This window comes from Entelurus aequoreus, linkage group LG18 (genome assembly GCF_033978785.1).
Source record: "Entelurus aequoreus isolate RoL-2023_Sb linkage group LG18, RoL_Eaeq_v1.1, whole genome shotgun sequence".
Lineage (NCBI taxonomy): Eukaryota > Metazoa > Chordata > Actinopteri > Syngnathiformes > Syngnathidae > Entelurus > Entelurus aequoreus.
In genome coordinates, this window is record NC_084748.1 from 35,096,530 (window position 1) to 35,110,414 (window position 13,885).

At 36.7% G+C, this 13,885-nt stretch overlaps 1 protein-coding gene across 6 annotated transcripts in view; it reads right to left on the minus strand.

Annotated features, from left to right (window-relative positions):
* Positions 1–13,885, minus strand: part of LOC133634075 (myosin-10) — a 91,097-nt gene that overhangs the window by 36,862 nt on the left and 40,350 nt on the right. For 4 of the 6 annotated variants that reach the window (XM_062027061.1, XM_062027057.1, XM_062027059.1 and 1 more), the window contains exons 6-16: positions 13,608–13,637; positions 11,982–11,999; positions 8,287–8,379; positions 8,071–8,134; positions 7,674–7,772; positions 6,003–6,146; positions 5,673–5,768; positions 1,180–1,298; positions 939–1,091; positions 664–837; positions 373–546 (exon numbers count right to left, since the gene is read on the minus strand). In XM_062027061.1, coding sequence (XP_061883045.1) covers positions 373–546; positions 664–837; positions 939–1,091; positions 1,180–1,298; positions 5,673–5,768; positions 6,003–6,146; positions 7,674–7,772; positions 8,071–8,134; positions 8,287–8,379; positions 11,982–11,999; positions 13,608–13,637 — 1,164 coding nt within the window. The remainder of the gene's footprint in view (positions 1–372; positions 547–663; positions 838–938; positions 1,092–1,179; positions 1,299–5,672; positions 5,769–6,002; positions 6,147–7,673; positions 7,773–8,070; positions 8,135–8,286; positions 8,380–11,981; positions 12,000–13,607; positions 13,638–13,885) is intronic. The other 2 variants (XM_062027063.1, XM_062027060.1) reach the window with 1 other exon arrangement.

Sequence of the window (13,885 nt, forward strand, 5' to 3'; positions counted from 1 at the left end):
AATAATGAACATTTGGGGACGTGGCTGTGTGCTTGAGCATTCTTTCCCCCCGCAGCACAAAATCTCACATCTTTGTGGTTTTTCTAAGGTTGTTGCATAAGACGCCGTCCTCATAATGTTAAGCAGATGTCCTCTTCAGCAGGTCTTTCTGCGTTGTATTGCATAACACCACTAGCAAAGTCCCAATCCACTCATAGTAATTCCCCTCAATTTCCACCATGGGGGAATCTTGTGTCAGATTAGCTCTGACCAGCAGCAACTTTCCACTTACGGACGATTAGGTAGGAAAATAAACATTATGGGTACAACAGAAGAAACCACTTAACTTCTTGAGTTCTTTTTAAACACGTCTATGATTTATTCCAAGCATACCTTGCCAGCATAGTGGATGATACAAAAGTCGGCTTTGTCTTTAAGCTGCCGCGGCTTCTGGAACTTGGTGTGTGTTCCCTGTTCCTGGATTAGCTTGTCAACAAAGGTCTTGTCTGTGGCTTTGGGGAACCAGCACTCCTCATCCAGCAGAGCTAACACCCCTGGAGGGTTTGCCTGAAGGAATTAATGCAGAGCAAAAGTTTAGTGACACAGTCCCCCATGCCTCTTTTGCAAGTATAGACACTCATCTGAATCAAATGTAAGATTTTGTGTCTAATTGACAGTACTCACCGGTCTCTCAATGAGGTCAATGCAAGGCTGCAGGTCGAGGCCAAAGTCGATAAAGCTCCACTCGATACCTTCCCTTTGGTACTCCTCTTGCTCCAGGATGAACATGGTGTGGTTAAAGAGCTGCTGCAGCTTCTCGTTGGTGTAGTTGATGCACAGCTGCTCGAAGGAGTTAAGCTGCAAACGTATGAAGAGCAAACACAAGTGATTTATTGTGAAAAAACTGTCGATGCTGGCTTCAACTAATTTCTGCTGTACCAAACATCCACTAATCTAACCTGGAAAATCTCAAACCCAGCAATGTCCAAGATGCCAATGAACGAGGCCCCTTGTCGTTTGGTCCTGTCCAGAGCTTTGTTAATTCGATGTACTAGCCAACGGAACAAACGCTCATAAGTCGCTTTAGCCAGGGCCTCCACTGCAAAGTCAGCCTGGATCAAGTAGTTGCCATAAGTGAGAACATTTAAATAAATATGTTAAATTCTTGATTATTACAATTGTGAACATTTAATGACAAACCTGCTCTTTAGTTTGGGCTTTCTGGACATAGTCTCTTCCCACTTTGATCCTTGGCGAAAGGATTGCTCTGGTGAACTCCATGACACTCAAGCCCAACAGGTGACACAATTTCTGAGCAGCTGGGAAAAAGTGTGAAAGAAGGCACATCAATGCAATTGATATACCCTTAGGTCATGTCTACTTGACAAGTTTGGTTTTAGGGTACCCTTAGGTCATGTCTACTTGACAAGTTTGGTTTTAGGGTGACATAGATTTCCTGTGTTTTGGGTTCATTTCCAGTTTGGGGCTCTTGTTATATTCCCACTTCCTGTTCTGTGTATGTTGGCTTGCAGCAACTTCACCCCTGCTCTCAAACCCTGTTCTCATCACCTGCGGGTGATTCGCGATTATGTTTCTCACATGCTGCCAATGACCATCAGAGGGTTTCTATACAACTCAATGTGCTCTGTTTTCTGCACACAGCTTCCCTGTGCTTCTTGTGCGCATTTTCTGTGCTGCACTCTATTTGGATTAGTTTTTTTGTAAAAGTAAATACTTTTGAACCTGCACGCTGCCTCCTGCTTCTGCATTTTTGGGGTTCTATATCGCGACGACGACAACTGAACGTGACACAACGCTTATTTGCATTCAAATGTAAAGAGGCCACATATGTATATAAGGGTAGTAATTACTTAAGACATAATGGCTTATTTGTAAAAAAATAAATCTATATGATTTTAATCTAACTGTATGATAGATTCCACTTTTTTATCTGCAATACCAAGCAAATGTCCTATTTTTTTGGCTTGGAGATGATGGAAAATACTACATGCAAGACGCTGTCTAAATCAGACAGCTAACCTCTTCTAAAAAAAGAAAAAAAAACATTCCCGAGATCAGGCTTGACACATTTGGGAATATTTTGCAGAACGACATCATTGGCATTAGGATCAGTCTGCCTCTGTCTCTCTCTTCTAAAAGGGCCACATATGCAAGGCCACATGTGGAGGAACTGGGCCCCATTTCCTTCAGGAGTAAATCTTCACAATAATGGTCTTTAATAGCAGGTTGACAAAGTTCAGGGAGAGAAAAAACATAAATCAACGTCCTTCTGCTCAACGGGTAATGATCAGTATGCAAAAGGTGCCAGGAAAAGTGGAAATGAGTTGAAAAATATGCGGAAAAAGTTGTGCGCTTTAATGCATATCAGGCAGCAGCTATGTCAACGTCCTCCATCTGTGTCTCATAAAGTAAATCAATACCCTTTAATGGGGGGAGGAAATCAAGGTCAGTGTCAGATCAACGTCTTGAAACAGTTAATACTACCATTAATACTATAATTTTGGGGTATTTTAAATCTTTGCTAATGCTTAACATTGTGTGTACCTCTAACATATATATTAGGGGTGTAAAAATTAATCGGTACAAATTGAAAACCGATTTTAACTTTAGAGATATGAATACATAGTTTGGCGAGCTTCTGATCTATATCTAGTATGGATCGGCTGATGCCCGGTTGGAAAGTCATGAATCGGTTGATTAGTGCTCTGCTACAAAATACGGCTGCTCTAATCTTGCAAGACTTCTGTGATGATGTAATGTAACATTCTCGTTTGTGACTGACAACAACAGAGCAGCATGACAGACAGCACCAGAAGAGTTTACAAACAATGCACCCCTGAATATTAAATCTAAAGAGTGGTAAACGTTCAGATTTTCTTTTTTTTTTTTTAAAAGAATGGTCAGTTGGATAAAAGTATGGCCATGTGTAACGTTTGGAAAGCAGCGATAAAGTAGCGGCCGCACAACTAATCTGAGCCCCCACCTGTTCTGACGGCATGAAAACACTCAAGCTGGAAATGAGGGATCTAGGGATGCTAATACTAGCAGAGCGAGCAACTGGCAAGACAAGGACACGGATTTGAAAGACTTCCAGCCCCAACTTTGCAAGGTAATCACACCAACTACTACATTATTCATTCTGTTAAAGATAAATACCTACTGTAGCTGCACAGTAAGCAGCAGAATGGCACTTTGAAAAGTATTTGAGCGTCCAAAATCCGGCCCGCGGGAAGTCCCAAGATACATTTTATTTGTATTTAATTTTTTAAAATCTGTCCTTTCTAATCCATTTTTTACCGCTTGTTACTCTCTTTGTTTCCTAGCCACTCAGGCAAATCATATTTTCTAAAAATGCCCATCGATAACGTGACATCATTGCGCTCGGAAGATATATATATATATATATATATATATATATATATATATATATATATATATATATATATATATATATATATATATATATATATATATATATATATATATATATACACACCGGTATATATACGGCCCCCGGCCAAATTTTTTTAACCCAATGCGGCCCCCGATTCAAAACGTTTGGGGACCCCTGTTCTACACTAAAGCTGCTGTTTAGTTTACGTGGTGGCACTTAATTGGATCTTGCACATGTGTTACTGTAGGGTTATAACACCCCTGCTTGATGCAGAGCTTTGCTTTTATTGTTGTTATCTGAGCAAACAACAGTAAATACCTGTTAGCTTTACTAAAAGTGTTTTGTTTACATCTTCTTTTAGTAAAGTTTATGGATTGCAATGCTTTGAAGTTGATAGTTTGACTATTCGCTCATAATTAACACAGGAACCGCTTGTTTTGTCTGTCTCAATTTAAAACACGACATTGTTCTGACATGATTCATGATACACTCGTATTAGTATTGTTACTGAATCGTATCGTAACTCATGTATCGGGGTGCATATTGGATCGCCATTTAAGGTAGAGATGCACACCCCTAAATATAAATATATATATCACACACATACATATATGTATATGTTTATACATTATGTACACTACCGTTCAAAAGTTTGGGGTCACCCAAACAATTTTGTGGAATAGCCTTCATTTCTAAGAACAAGAATAGACTGTCGAGTTTCAGATGAAAGTTCTCTTTTTCTGGCCATTTTGAGCGTTTAATTGACCCCACAAATGTGATGCTCCAGAAACTCAATCTGCTCAAGGAAGGTCAGTTTTGTAGCTTCTGTAACGAGCTAAACTGTTTTCAGATGTGTGAACATGATTGCACAAGGGTATTCTAATCATCAATTAGCCTTCTGAGCCAATGAGCAAACACATTGTACCATTAGAACACTGTGAGTGATAGTTGCTGGAAATGGGCCTCTATACACCTATGTAGATATTGCACCAAAAACCAGACATTTGCTGCTAGAATAGTCATTTACCACATTAGCAATGTATAGAGTGTATTTCTTTAAAGTTAAGACTAGTTTAAAGTTATCTTCATTGAAAAGTACAGTGCTTTTCCTTCAAAAATAAGGACATTTCAATGTGACCCCAAACTTTTGAACGGTAGTGTATATTAGGTCTGTGAATCTTGGGTACCACACAATTTGATTCGATTCTTGGGGGTAACGATTTGATTCTCGATTCAAAAGGATTTTCGATTCAAAATCAATACTTTTTTAATAACATTGGGTACCCGTTCAATGATTAACTATATTACTCCATAAAATAGATAAAGAGCTCTGATAACTTTCTAAATTACTGAAAAGAAAACTGGTTTCAATAAAATTCTACCCAAACATTTAATAAAGGCAAATACAAAAAAGGAAACAAGAAAAGTATCCCACACTTCTCTTTTTTAAAGTAAATCTGTACAGCAGATATGGGCATCTACATCAACAATATTATTTGCCTGAGTGGCTGGACAGGACAGAAAAAAAGGAAAAATAAATAAATAAGAAATCGCTTTTTTTTTTTTTTAATCGATTAAGAATCATTGCAAATAAGAATTGCGATTAATGTTACTCGGCGATAAGAAATTTCTCTGAATTTCAAAGATTTTATAATAATTCCCCTTTCTCTAATTCCGAGTCAAATTCCAATTCAACATCCTGTGGAGTGCCCATCCATCCATTTTCTACCGCTTATTCCCTTTGGGGTCACGGGGGGCGCTGGAGCCTATCTCAGCTACAATCGGGCAGAAGGCGGGGTACACCCTGGACAAGTCGCCACCTCATCGCAGGGCCAACACAGATAGACAGACAACATTCACACTCACATTCAAACACTAGGGCCAATTTAGTGTTGCCAATCAACCTATCCCCAGGTGCATGTCTTTGGAGGTGGGAGGAAGCCGGAGTACCCAGAGGGAACCCACGCAGTCACGGGGAGAACATGCAAACTCCACACAGAAAGATCCCGAGCCCGGGATTGAACCCCAGACTACTCAGCACCTTCGTATTGTGAGGCAGACGCACTAACCCCTCTTCCACCGTGCTGCCCTCCTGTGGAGTGGGGACAGTATAATCTCAACTGTACACATGATTTAAATAAAAATTTCAGATTCAGAATTTTGTCCAAGCCTGGTGTTTACTGATACTGAAACTAGTGTACAAATAGTACCTAAATTAACAAGAGGCACATGAAATAACTTTTTTTTTCTGGTTATACTAAAAATTAAACATGCTTACCAGTGTTATCAGGCATGGAGGCCTGGTCTGTGTTCCTTTCCTTCTTAAACACAATGTTTCCAAACTGAAGCACTGAAGACACCACCTTCAACATGGCTATGAACATAAACCAAAGAATAATGAAACATACATCTTAGTGTAAGAATGTACATTATTTTATTATTATTTCCTTTGCATACTGATTCAGACTAACATTTTATTTGCTTCTGTAAAAGTATGTACACGTTAAACTCCAAACATGTGAATAAGATTTGATGATTAATTTATACAGGGTTGAGTATAGGAACAATAGAACAGGTACAGTAAATCAAACAATAATGGAACATATACCTAAGATCTCCTCATGGGAAAAGCTCATGATGTGCATGGCATCCATGGTCTCATGAAAGTTGTCTTTATCCTGCTGGCCCGGGATTGGGATGTTGCCATTAGACAGGAAACGGTAGTTGCCGAATCCCTCCAAAAGCAGGTCAGCTGTGGATGGAAGAACAGAGGAACTTTAAGGAGCAAGGACATGGAGGGGTGCCAAAACTGGGATGCTGCCTTTAGGAACCTTGCTTTGAGCACTGTGGCACACTCATGTTGAACGGACAAGAACCTTTCCCAAACTGCTCTAACCCGTTAGAAGCAGGGATGGACCGGTTTACGGGAAAAAACGGAACTGTTCGGTTGACCTAACACGGTTCAGAGCACATGTGTTTTTTCTTTGTATTACTAATCAGTAGTTCTGAACGTACACGTGCACATTGTGAGGCAAAGTAGGGCACCATGATTTCCACGTAAACAGACTTGCGGACGGAATCACGGAATTGGCCAATAAAAACTCAAACCTATCATGGAAATTCACATAAATGTGACCGAAACGCTATCATCATGATGGTAAAGCTTGGTAATCTAGGGGCTGCCACAGTACTGTGCTCTCTTGTAGTCTTCCTTGTTTTTTGCATTGTACTCACCGCTTTGCTGAAGTAAACAATGTCAAGACAGCCACTTAAAATATTGGCTAAATCTGTGAATCTACTATGAAGCTGATGTTAGTTAGCTATGACAACCCGTACACCTGAAACACATCTTTTCGGCTTGTGTTGTCATGAACGAGACAACCAACGCAAGGTTAATGTACAGACACGACAGCAGCTGTAAACTAAAAGGTAACTTCCCCATTGGGGTATACATTTTAAAAAAAAAAGTCTACCGTATCCTATAGTATGTAGAAATGGCTCTGATGTAGTGGCAGCTGATTCCATCAGCTCTGTGCTCTTTTAATGTATTTTATGTTCTTGGATGTTTCCCTCTTTTTTATTGTGATTTTTTTTTACCTTATTTTTGCGGACTTTCTGTATCTGCACTGCCACCACATAATTTCCCCATTGTGGGATTAATCAAATCTATTCTATCCTGCTTCCAGCCTTCACAACAACAGAACTGTTCGCAACATCTGGTCTGACCGGGCTAACAAAATAAAGGTTGAAAAAAAGTACCGTACATAAGCACTTTGTACTTAAAGCACTCATTGGTACATTTATGTTAGACAATTATTATGCTTTGACTTAAAATACTGGTCAAGATTGTCCAATGATGTACTGCACCAATAATTCATATATATACATATATATATATATATATATATATATATATATATATATATATATATATATATATATATATATATATATATATATATATATATATATATATATATATATATATATATATATATATATATATATATTTACATATATATATATATATACATATTTACATATATATATATACATATTTACATATATATATATACATATATATATATATATATATATATATATATATATATATATATATATATATATATATATATATATATATATATATATATATATATATATATATATATATATATATATATATATCAAGGAAAACTTTGCGTAATATTTTGCAGCAGTGATCAACATGAGGGACAGAGAGAGGAGCAGAATATTAATCTCTATGTTGCATACTCACATTTGAGGTGTTCACCAGCTCCGGCGAGAAGCTGGTAGAAAATGTGAAATGTGCGTTCATCTTTGGCCTGGCGTATAGCTCTGGATTTTTCCAGTAAGTCTTGATAATTATGTAGTCAAGGGAAAACAATGAACGGTCAGCATTACTGGTAAATGTGGGATCTGAGCCCAGGATGTCGTTGTGGCTTGTGCAACCTTAGAGACACTAGTGATTTAGGGCTATATAAGTAAACTTTGATTGATAATTTACTCAAACTCAAACTCAAACTCAAACTATACTGTAATTTTGTCATGCTTCCATGTTTGATGACAATAAACCTTACATTCTACTCCATTATTCTTATTTATATGACAACATAACTTCAAACGACTTAATAAATCCTCCCAAAAAAGGATACATGTTTCAATGTTGGCTCCAACAATATAACCGGTGACATCAAAGTTGATCCGGATGAATTTTCCCTGCAACACAAAATGGAAGCTTCAGGACGTGCATAAGACAAGCAATTTTCAAAATTCACATCAATCTTAGTAAACAGTTAGAATCACACACAGAGCTTATATTTGAAGTTGCTGTATGTGACATTGCAAATATACATTTCTTCCGCACTCACAAAACGCGACGAGTTGTCATTTTTCACCGTCTTCGCATTGCCAAATGATTCAAGGATGGGGTTGGCTTGTAAAAGCTGACGTTCCAGTTCACCCTGGAAGAAAACAGTCTTGTTACAGCAATTATTAAAACAAAAGACCAACAAGCAAAATAAAATTAAATAAAAGTGATTCATCAATGTTCCAAGAAAAGAAAAAAAAGTTCCATGCAGACTGACAGCAGACATCTGGAGGGCACGTGTTTCAAACCAAAAGACACACACACAATCTCCAAGTGCAAGTATGCAAAACAAAGTTTGATTATGACAACAGTGAGAAAAAGTAGGCCATAACAAAACAAATAACAAAATGCTACAATAAATGTTCCTCCATTCACAACATTAATATCCATTCCGAAAATAATGCTATTAAACTAAATTAGACACAGACTTCATTTAAGCATAGAACTAGAAAACCTCAAAATGTTTTTGGGAATATTTAATCAACTTAGAGTGATGAGTAATAATCGTGATCCAACTGTAAACATAGTTAGCATTTTTATGATTATTTTGTTTTCATAATCAAAAAATGTATCTTTTTTTTTTAAAGCAGTTGCTTTATATTCAGAGAAAAAAAAGAATTGACTAAAATTATAAATATTGAAAGGGGAAAAATGTGAGATAAAGTATTTGTAATAACTCAAAATAATATATATATTTTTTTTTTTCAAATTGTCAATTTACAAATACTTTGTACTTTACGTGTTGAATATATTATGTTTCTTATATCAGATCTGCTAAATAGTAAAACAAGTGATTTGATTTTGCACATTATATTTTTTGCTTGTAAATTACTTGTACAGAAAATAGATAATGGGCAACTTTTTTGTTTTTTATACTGGCTGTCTCTTGCAGAGACAAAACAGACATTTTCCATGAACAGTCTGTCGGACAGGACACTTTGAGAGGCTAAATAAATAAAAAGGCTATTCGTGCAGCTGCTCAAACATGTGGACCATTACTGTTTCCATTCAAACCACATTGTGAGCTTAATCCTAACCAGAGAATCCAAAATTGCTGAGTGAAAGATATTTTTTCTTCTGCAACATCATTTTTGAGGAATATTTTGACCAAAATTTTAAAAAGGGCTGAAACTTAAAAGGGCAATTTTTTTTTACATAAAAAAAGGAATTAGCATTGAGGAGCTTTGGGAAGATGATTCATACTTTTAAGGTTGAAGCACACTTTGCTAAAACTAGTTCATTTCCAGTTAACTGTTTTTACTTAACAAAATGATCCTCATTTGGATTGTGAAATACAAACCTAAATGTGTGTTTTTACATTTGCTCAAACAAAAAAAACAAGCCGATTATAAAGCACAGAGGGGGTCCAATTTAGATGACCCACATTACTGGTGCAAGGGGAGTCTGTCTGACAATTGACTCTTCCACTTGAGGAGGCCAATTGTCGTACAGCTGTTATTGCTTTTTACGGACACTCCTTCTGCGGCCAAAGCAGCCCCTCTAATTATTCAATCACATTCTGCATATATCTGCCTTAGCTACAAGTTTGTGTCTCCCCGCAGCACAGGCAGTTTGGCAGGCCACAAAGCAGTCTTCTGGACAGATTGAGAACAGTTAAAGAGGATCAGTCAAACTGGTCCACTAAATCTTTCCACGGGGGTGAGGCCAGTTGAGGATGTGTACTCAGTGGTAAAACATCTGCTCTGGAGGTCAGAGAAATGTACGCTTATCTATAAAGCGAGTAAAAGGCCACATCTTGGAAATGATACAAAATGTTCTAAATTCGACCAGGACCAAGTTGATGTGGGCAACTCATCCTGAGCAGCTGGGACTCCAAAAGATGGGAGATTTTGGAGGCCTTGCTTAAAAAAAATGATCTGGCTTCAAATCAAGAACAATCATTAGCATAAAAGTAGGATAAACTAATTCAGGAGTCTATATTGTCTAAATAAATATTATACACCAACAAATTGGGAGTGTTTCAATGAGGTAAAAACCCCCACTAATATGACCATGAAATGTTGATAAACATTAATGCATGCACAATTTAGGTGTATTTGTAACTGTATTTGTATTTGTCACTGGCTGAAGTGGTTTTATTTACTTTTGAGGGGTCAGCTTATATATTATTTTCAAAAGAATACTTTTAGTTTATTTCTATAGTAGAATATTAATAGTATTCATAGATGTATAAAAAAATGCAATTCTGGAGGCCCGCTAGGCCCTGGCACCCCATCATGGCTGTGGGCCTCTTAAGATCTCACTGTTGTGTTTGTAATAGGGATTTAACGATACGAAAATGTCATTGTTACCAAAATGATGAAGGTTATCATTATAGTATTGTATTGTTGAATATGCTCAATAAGTACCTATACACATACTGAAAGTTATTTTCTTTAAATAACTAAAATAAATAGACACACTGTTAGAAAAGACACTACTTTGTATGTTTTGTGTTTCTTATGCATCACTAATAGTGTTTTAGTCTTAGTATTTAATCTGTTTGAATAGCTAAGCTTTTAATGTTTTAAATATTGGTTTGTACTTCAGCACTTTAAGATGTATTTAAATGAAAACTGCGCAACAAATAAAATCTATCATTATTTATTATTTCTGGGGGGCGTTGTGGCATCCTACTCTGTTCAGCGGTCCTTTGTCTCGTATTCTTTTTAGGATAGAACGATCTCTCTGTTCTAAGAGAGCACAGCTTGTTGGTTTAATATACACAATTGAATAGCTTAGATTGGGTATGTCATTTCTTAATGGAGAAGAACGTGAATGTCCCTTGTTTTCATGTTAGCATTTAAGCTCGCGAGCTGGTGCCAGTCAGTCCATGAGTTTATTAAAGTGTAGTTATCAATCACAGTTTTTCGATAATTTTTATTTAAAACGGCAATACTAACCGTCGGGAGTTTTACGGCGGTTATCATTATTACCGTTTATTGTTACATCCCTAAATTGGGAACTTGTTTTCTTGTTAACTAAACAAAGTTGATGCTCATCAACCTGTTATCCTTTATCCAAGTGAGAATTTATAAGAGAGTCAATAAATAACCGAATCGTAAAGGAGAATCGAAAATGGAATCGAAATTATAAAAATCTTATAATTTCCCACCTCTACCCTTCAATATAATGACAAATGAAGAGGGTGCCGTATTACTAGCAATGGCTAGTACGAGCAGGTAACATTACAGGTTGAAAAAATTACAACATAAGAGCCATTTACCCGTTTTTACATTTTACACAGAACCGGCACAAGTCTTTGTGCTTTGGCATGACAATAACTCCTTCTTCTGACTGTTGCTAGTCAATTACTTGCACAACCCCACATCATTTTGGTCTAGCAAATTTTACGACCTTTCGAGGTTCCACTGGAAATGTGCTAAATGCCGTAGAAGCCCAAAGGATTAATACAGCCGTCACACCAGAAGTCTTGCAGTTGTGAGTTTTCTATAAAAAGCGAATCAAACTCAACGCAATAAGCGGAAATTCTAGCCCATGCTGTAAAAACATTAACGCTTAACCACAGCAAGTGGATGAATGAGGATAGAAAGCATCTATAGCGCAGCTTAATGCCATATTGAAGCGTTAATAGCTATTTCTGTGAGTAAAAGAGGGAATGGAAACAGAGAGGGTAAAAAGCCTTTTTCTACTGTAAGTGAGGTGAGTCAAGTGGAAAAACTACATTCTACTCACATAAAACAGGGCTCCACTCTGTAGGATATGGGGGGATTCAATTGTTATTATTGTGGAGTCAATAGTTACATACATCATGGCAAAAACTGAGGCAGAATTCAGGCACAACCTAAAATGAATACCATATAACAATGGACCACCTCATTGTTTTTCAATAGTTTATAATTATAATCCTAGAGACCTCAACTACAGCTAGCGTTTAAGATAAACATGTAGCCTGTCATTTAGTCACTCTTGAGATATTCTACAGGGCAAGGGTGTTCAAACTTTTTACACTGAATACTGACCAGTCAAAGAATGCACGGGGCCACTTTTACATGTTTCATTTTATGAAAAAGGCTAAAACCTATCCAGTATTCTAAGATGTTATCTATTCAGTACTTAAAAAAAACCTTTGTGGTATAAGTAACAACATTTCAAGTTCATCTCCTTACTTATATTATTTTCGTCATTGAATTTTCAATTGCTTGATCCCTGAGAATTTATCTGCAGTCCACAAATGGCTCCTGGGCCACACTTTGAACACCCCTGCTATAAGAGGTCAGAGCCTAAAAGGGGAGCTGCACTTTTGTTTTGGAATTTTGCCTATCATTCACAATCCTTATGTGAGACAACTACACACATATCTTTCTTTTTTCCATGCATTCTAATTAAAAATGAACGCTAGCAAGAAGTGGCTCTTTGTGCCTTTCTCGAGATGTTCCTTGGATCTAAATTGAATTTTAAAGTTGACAAACCTCTCGGTTTATGACCACAACCTTCTACTATACAAATGAGAGGCATGATTTTAAAAATTTAGAATTATCTTTGACCAATTCATAGGCAATGCAGTAGCTCAGTAAGTCAATAGCTGCATAATCTAGTAATCTCTATGTGATCCAAGGCGCCGCTAAAAGTAGTTCCTCTGCGTTAACTCTTATAGTAAAAGTATTGCTAATACTTGGTGAATATGCAGGTCACAACATGTATGGAGTATTGTTTTTGGATGTTTTTTAATAGGGCTTCTTTGGCATAATAGATGACCCACATTAGCTTTATTGTTAGCCGTCTAGTACGAGCCGTGTATTACAAATTAGAATGCATAAAAAAAGAAAAAATATGTATTCTTGTCTCACATGGATTGTGAATTACAGGCAAAATTCCATAAACAGTGCAGTTCCTCTATAAGGCACTGACCACCATAAGTAACGCAATCTATCTGATAATTTTTGATAAACATAAATGACCTGTTTATAATACCAGTAAAAAGATCCTAGCGAGGTTTTATCAGGAGGCTTATGACTATGTTGAGTGTGTTTTAAGAAAATAAATGACTTTAAATCATGGCACATTTACATTGACAAAGTACATGTAACACATATATAGAGTTTAGAGACACATGTCATCTAAAAAGTACTTACAACTGCATTTTGTGCCTTGTGAAACAAACAAAGTAAACACAGTAAATAATAATGTTTTGTGCTTTTTCACAGTTTTTACAAAACTGCTACTTTAATTTTGAAACTGATGCTCCAGAGCTAACTTGACTATTGATTATCAACAACTTGTATATACAGCAGTTGCAGACTCTCTCAATTTTGTTTGCGTGCACATAAACATGGTGTGTAATGAAAAATAGAGACTTGCCTGCAACTTCACTGGCTTAGGAGATTCAGGCTGTTTGTTACAAATAAACAAATGCAAAGTGTTAGATTGCGTGCACAGATCTTCTGACCAAAGCCATGGCGACTTTACCATCTGTTGTCATGTAGCTGTGACTATTTCCTAGCAAGGTTTATCAATTATACAGTTAAATGGTTGGTTTCCTTGACAACCTGACTAAAGTATTTCTGCATGCATCTATGAAATAACAAATTTTTGGGTCTTTTTAGGTAATCTGCTTATTATATTGAATTATTGCAGAA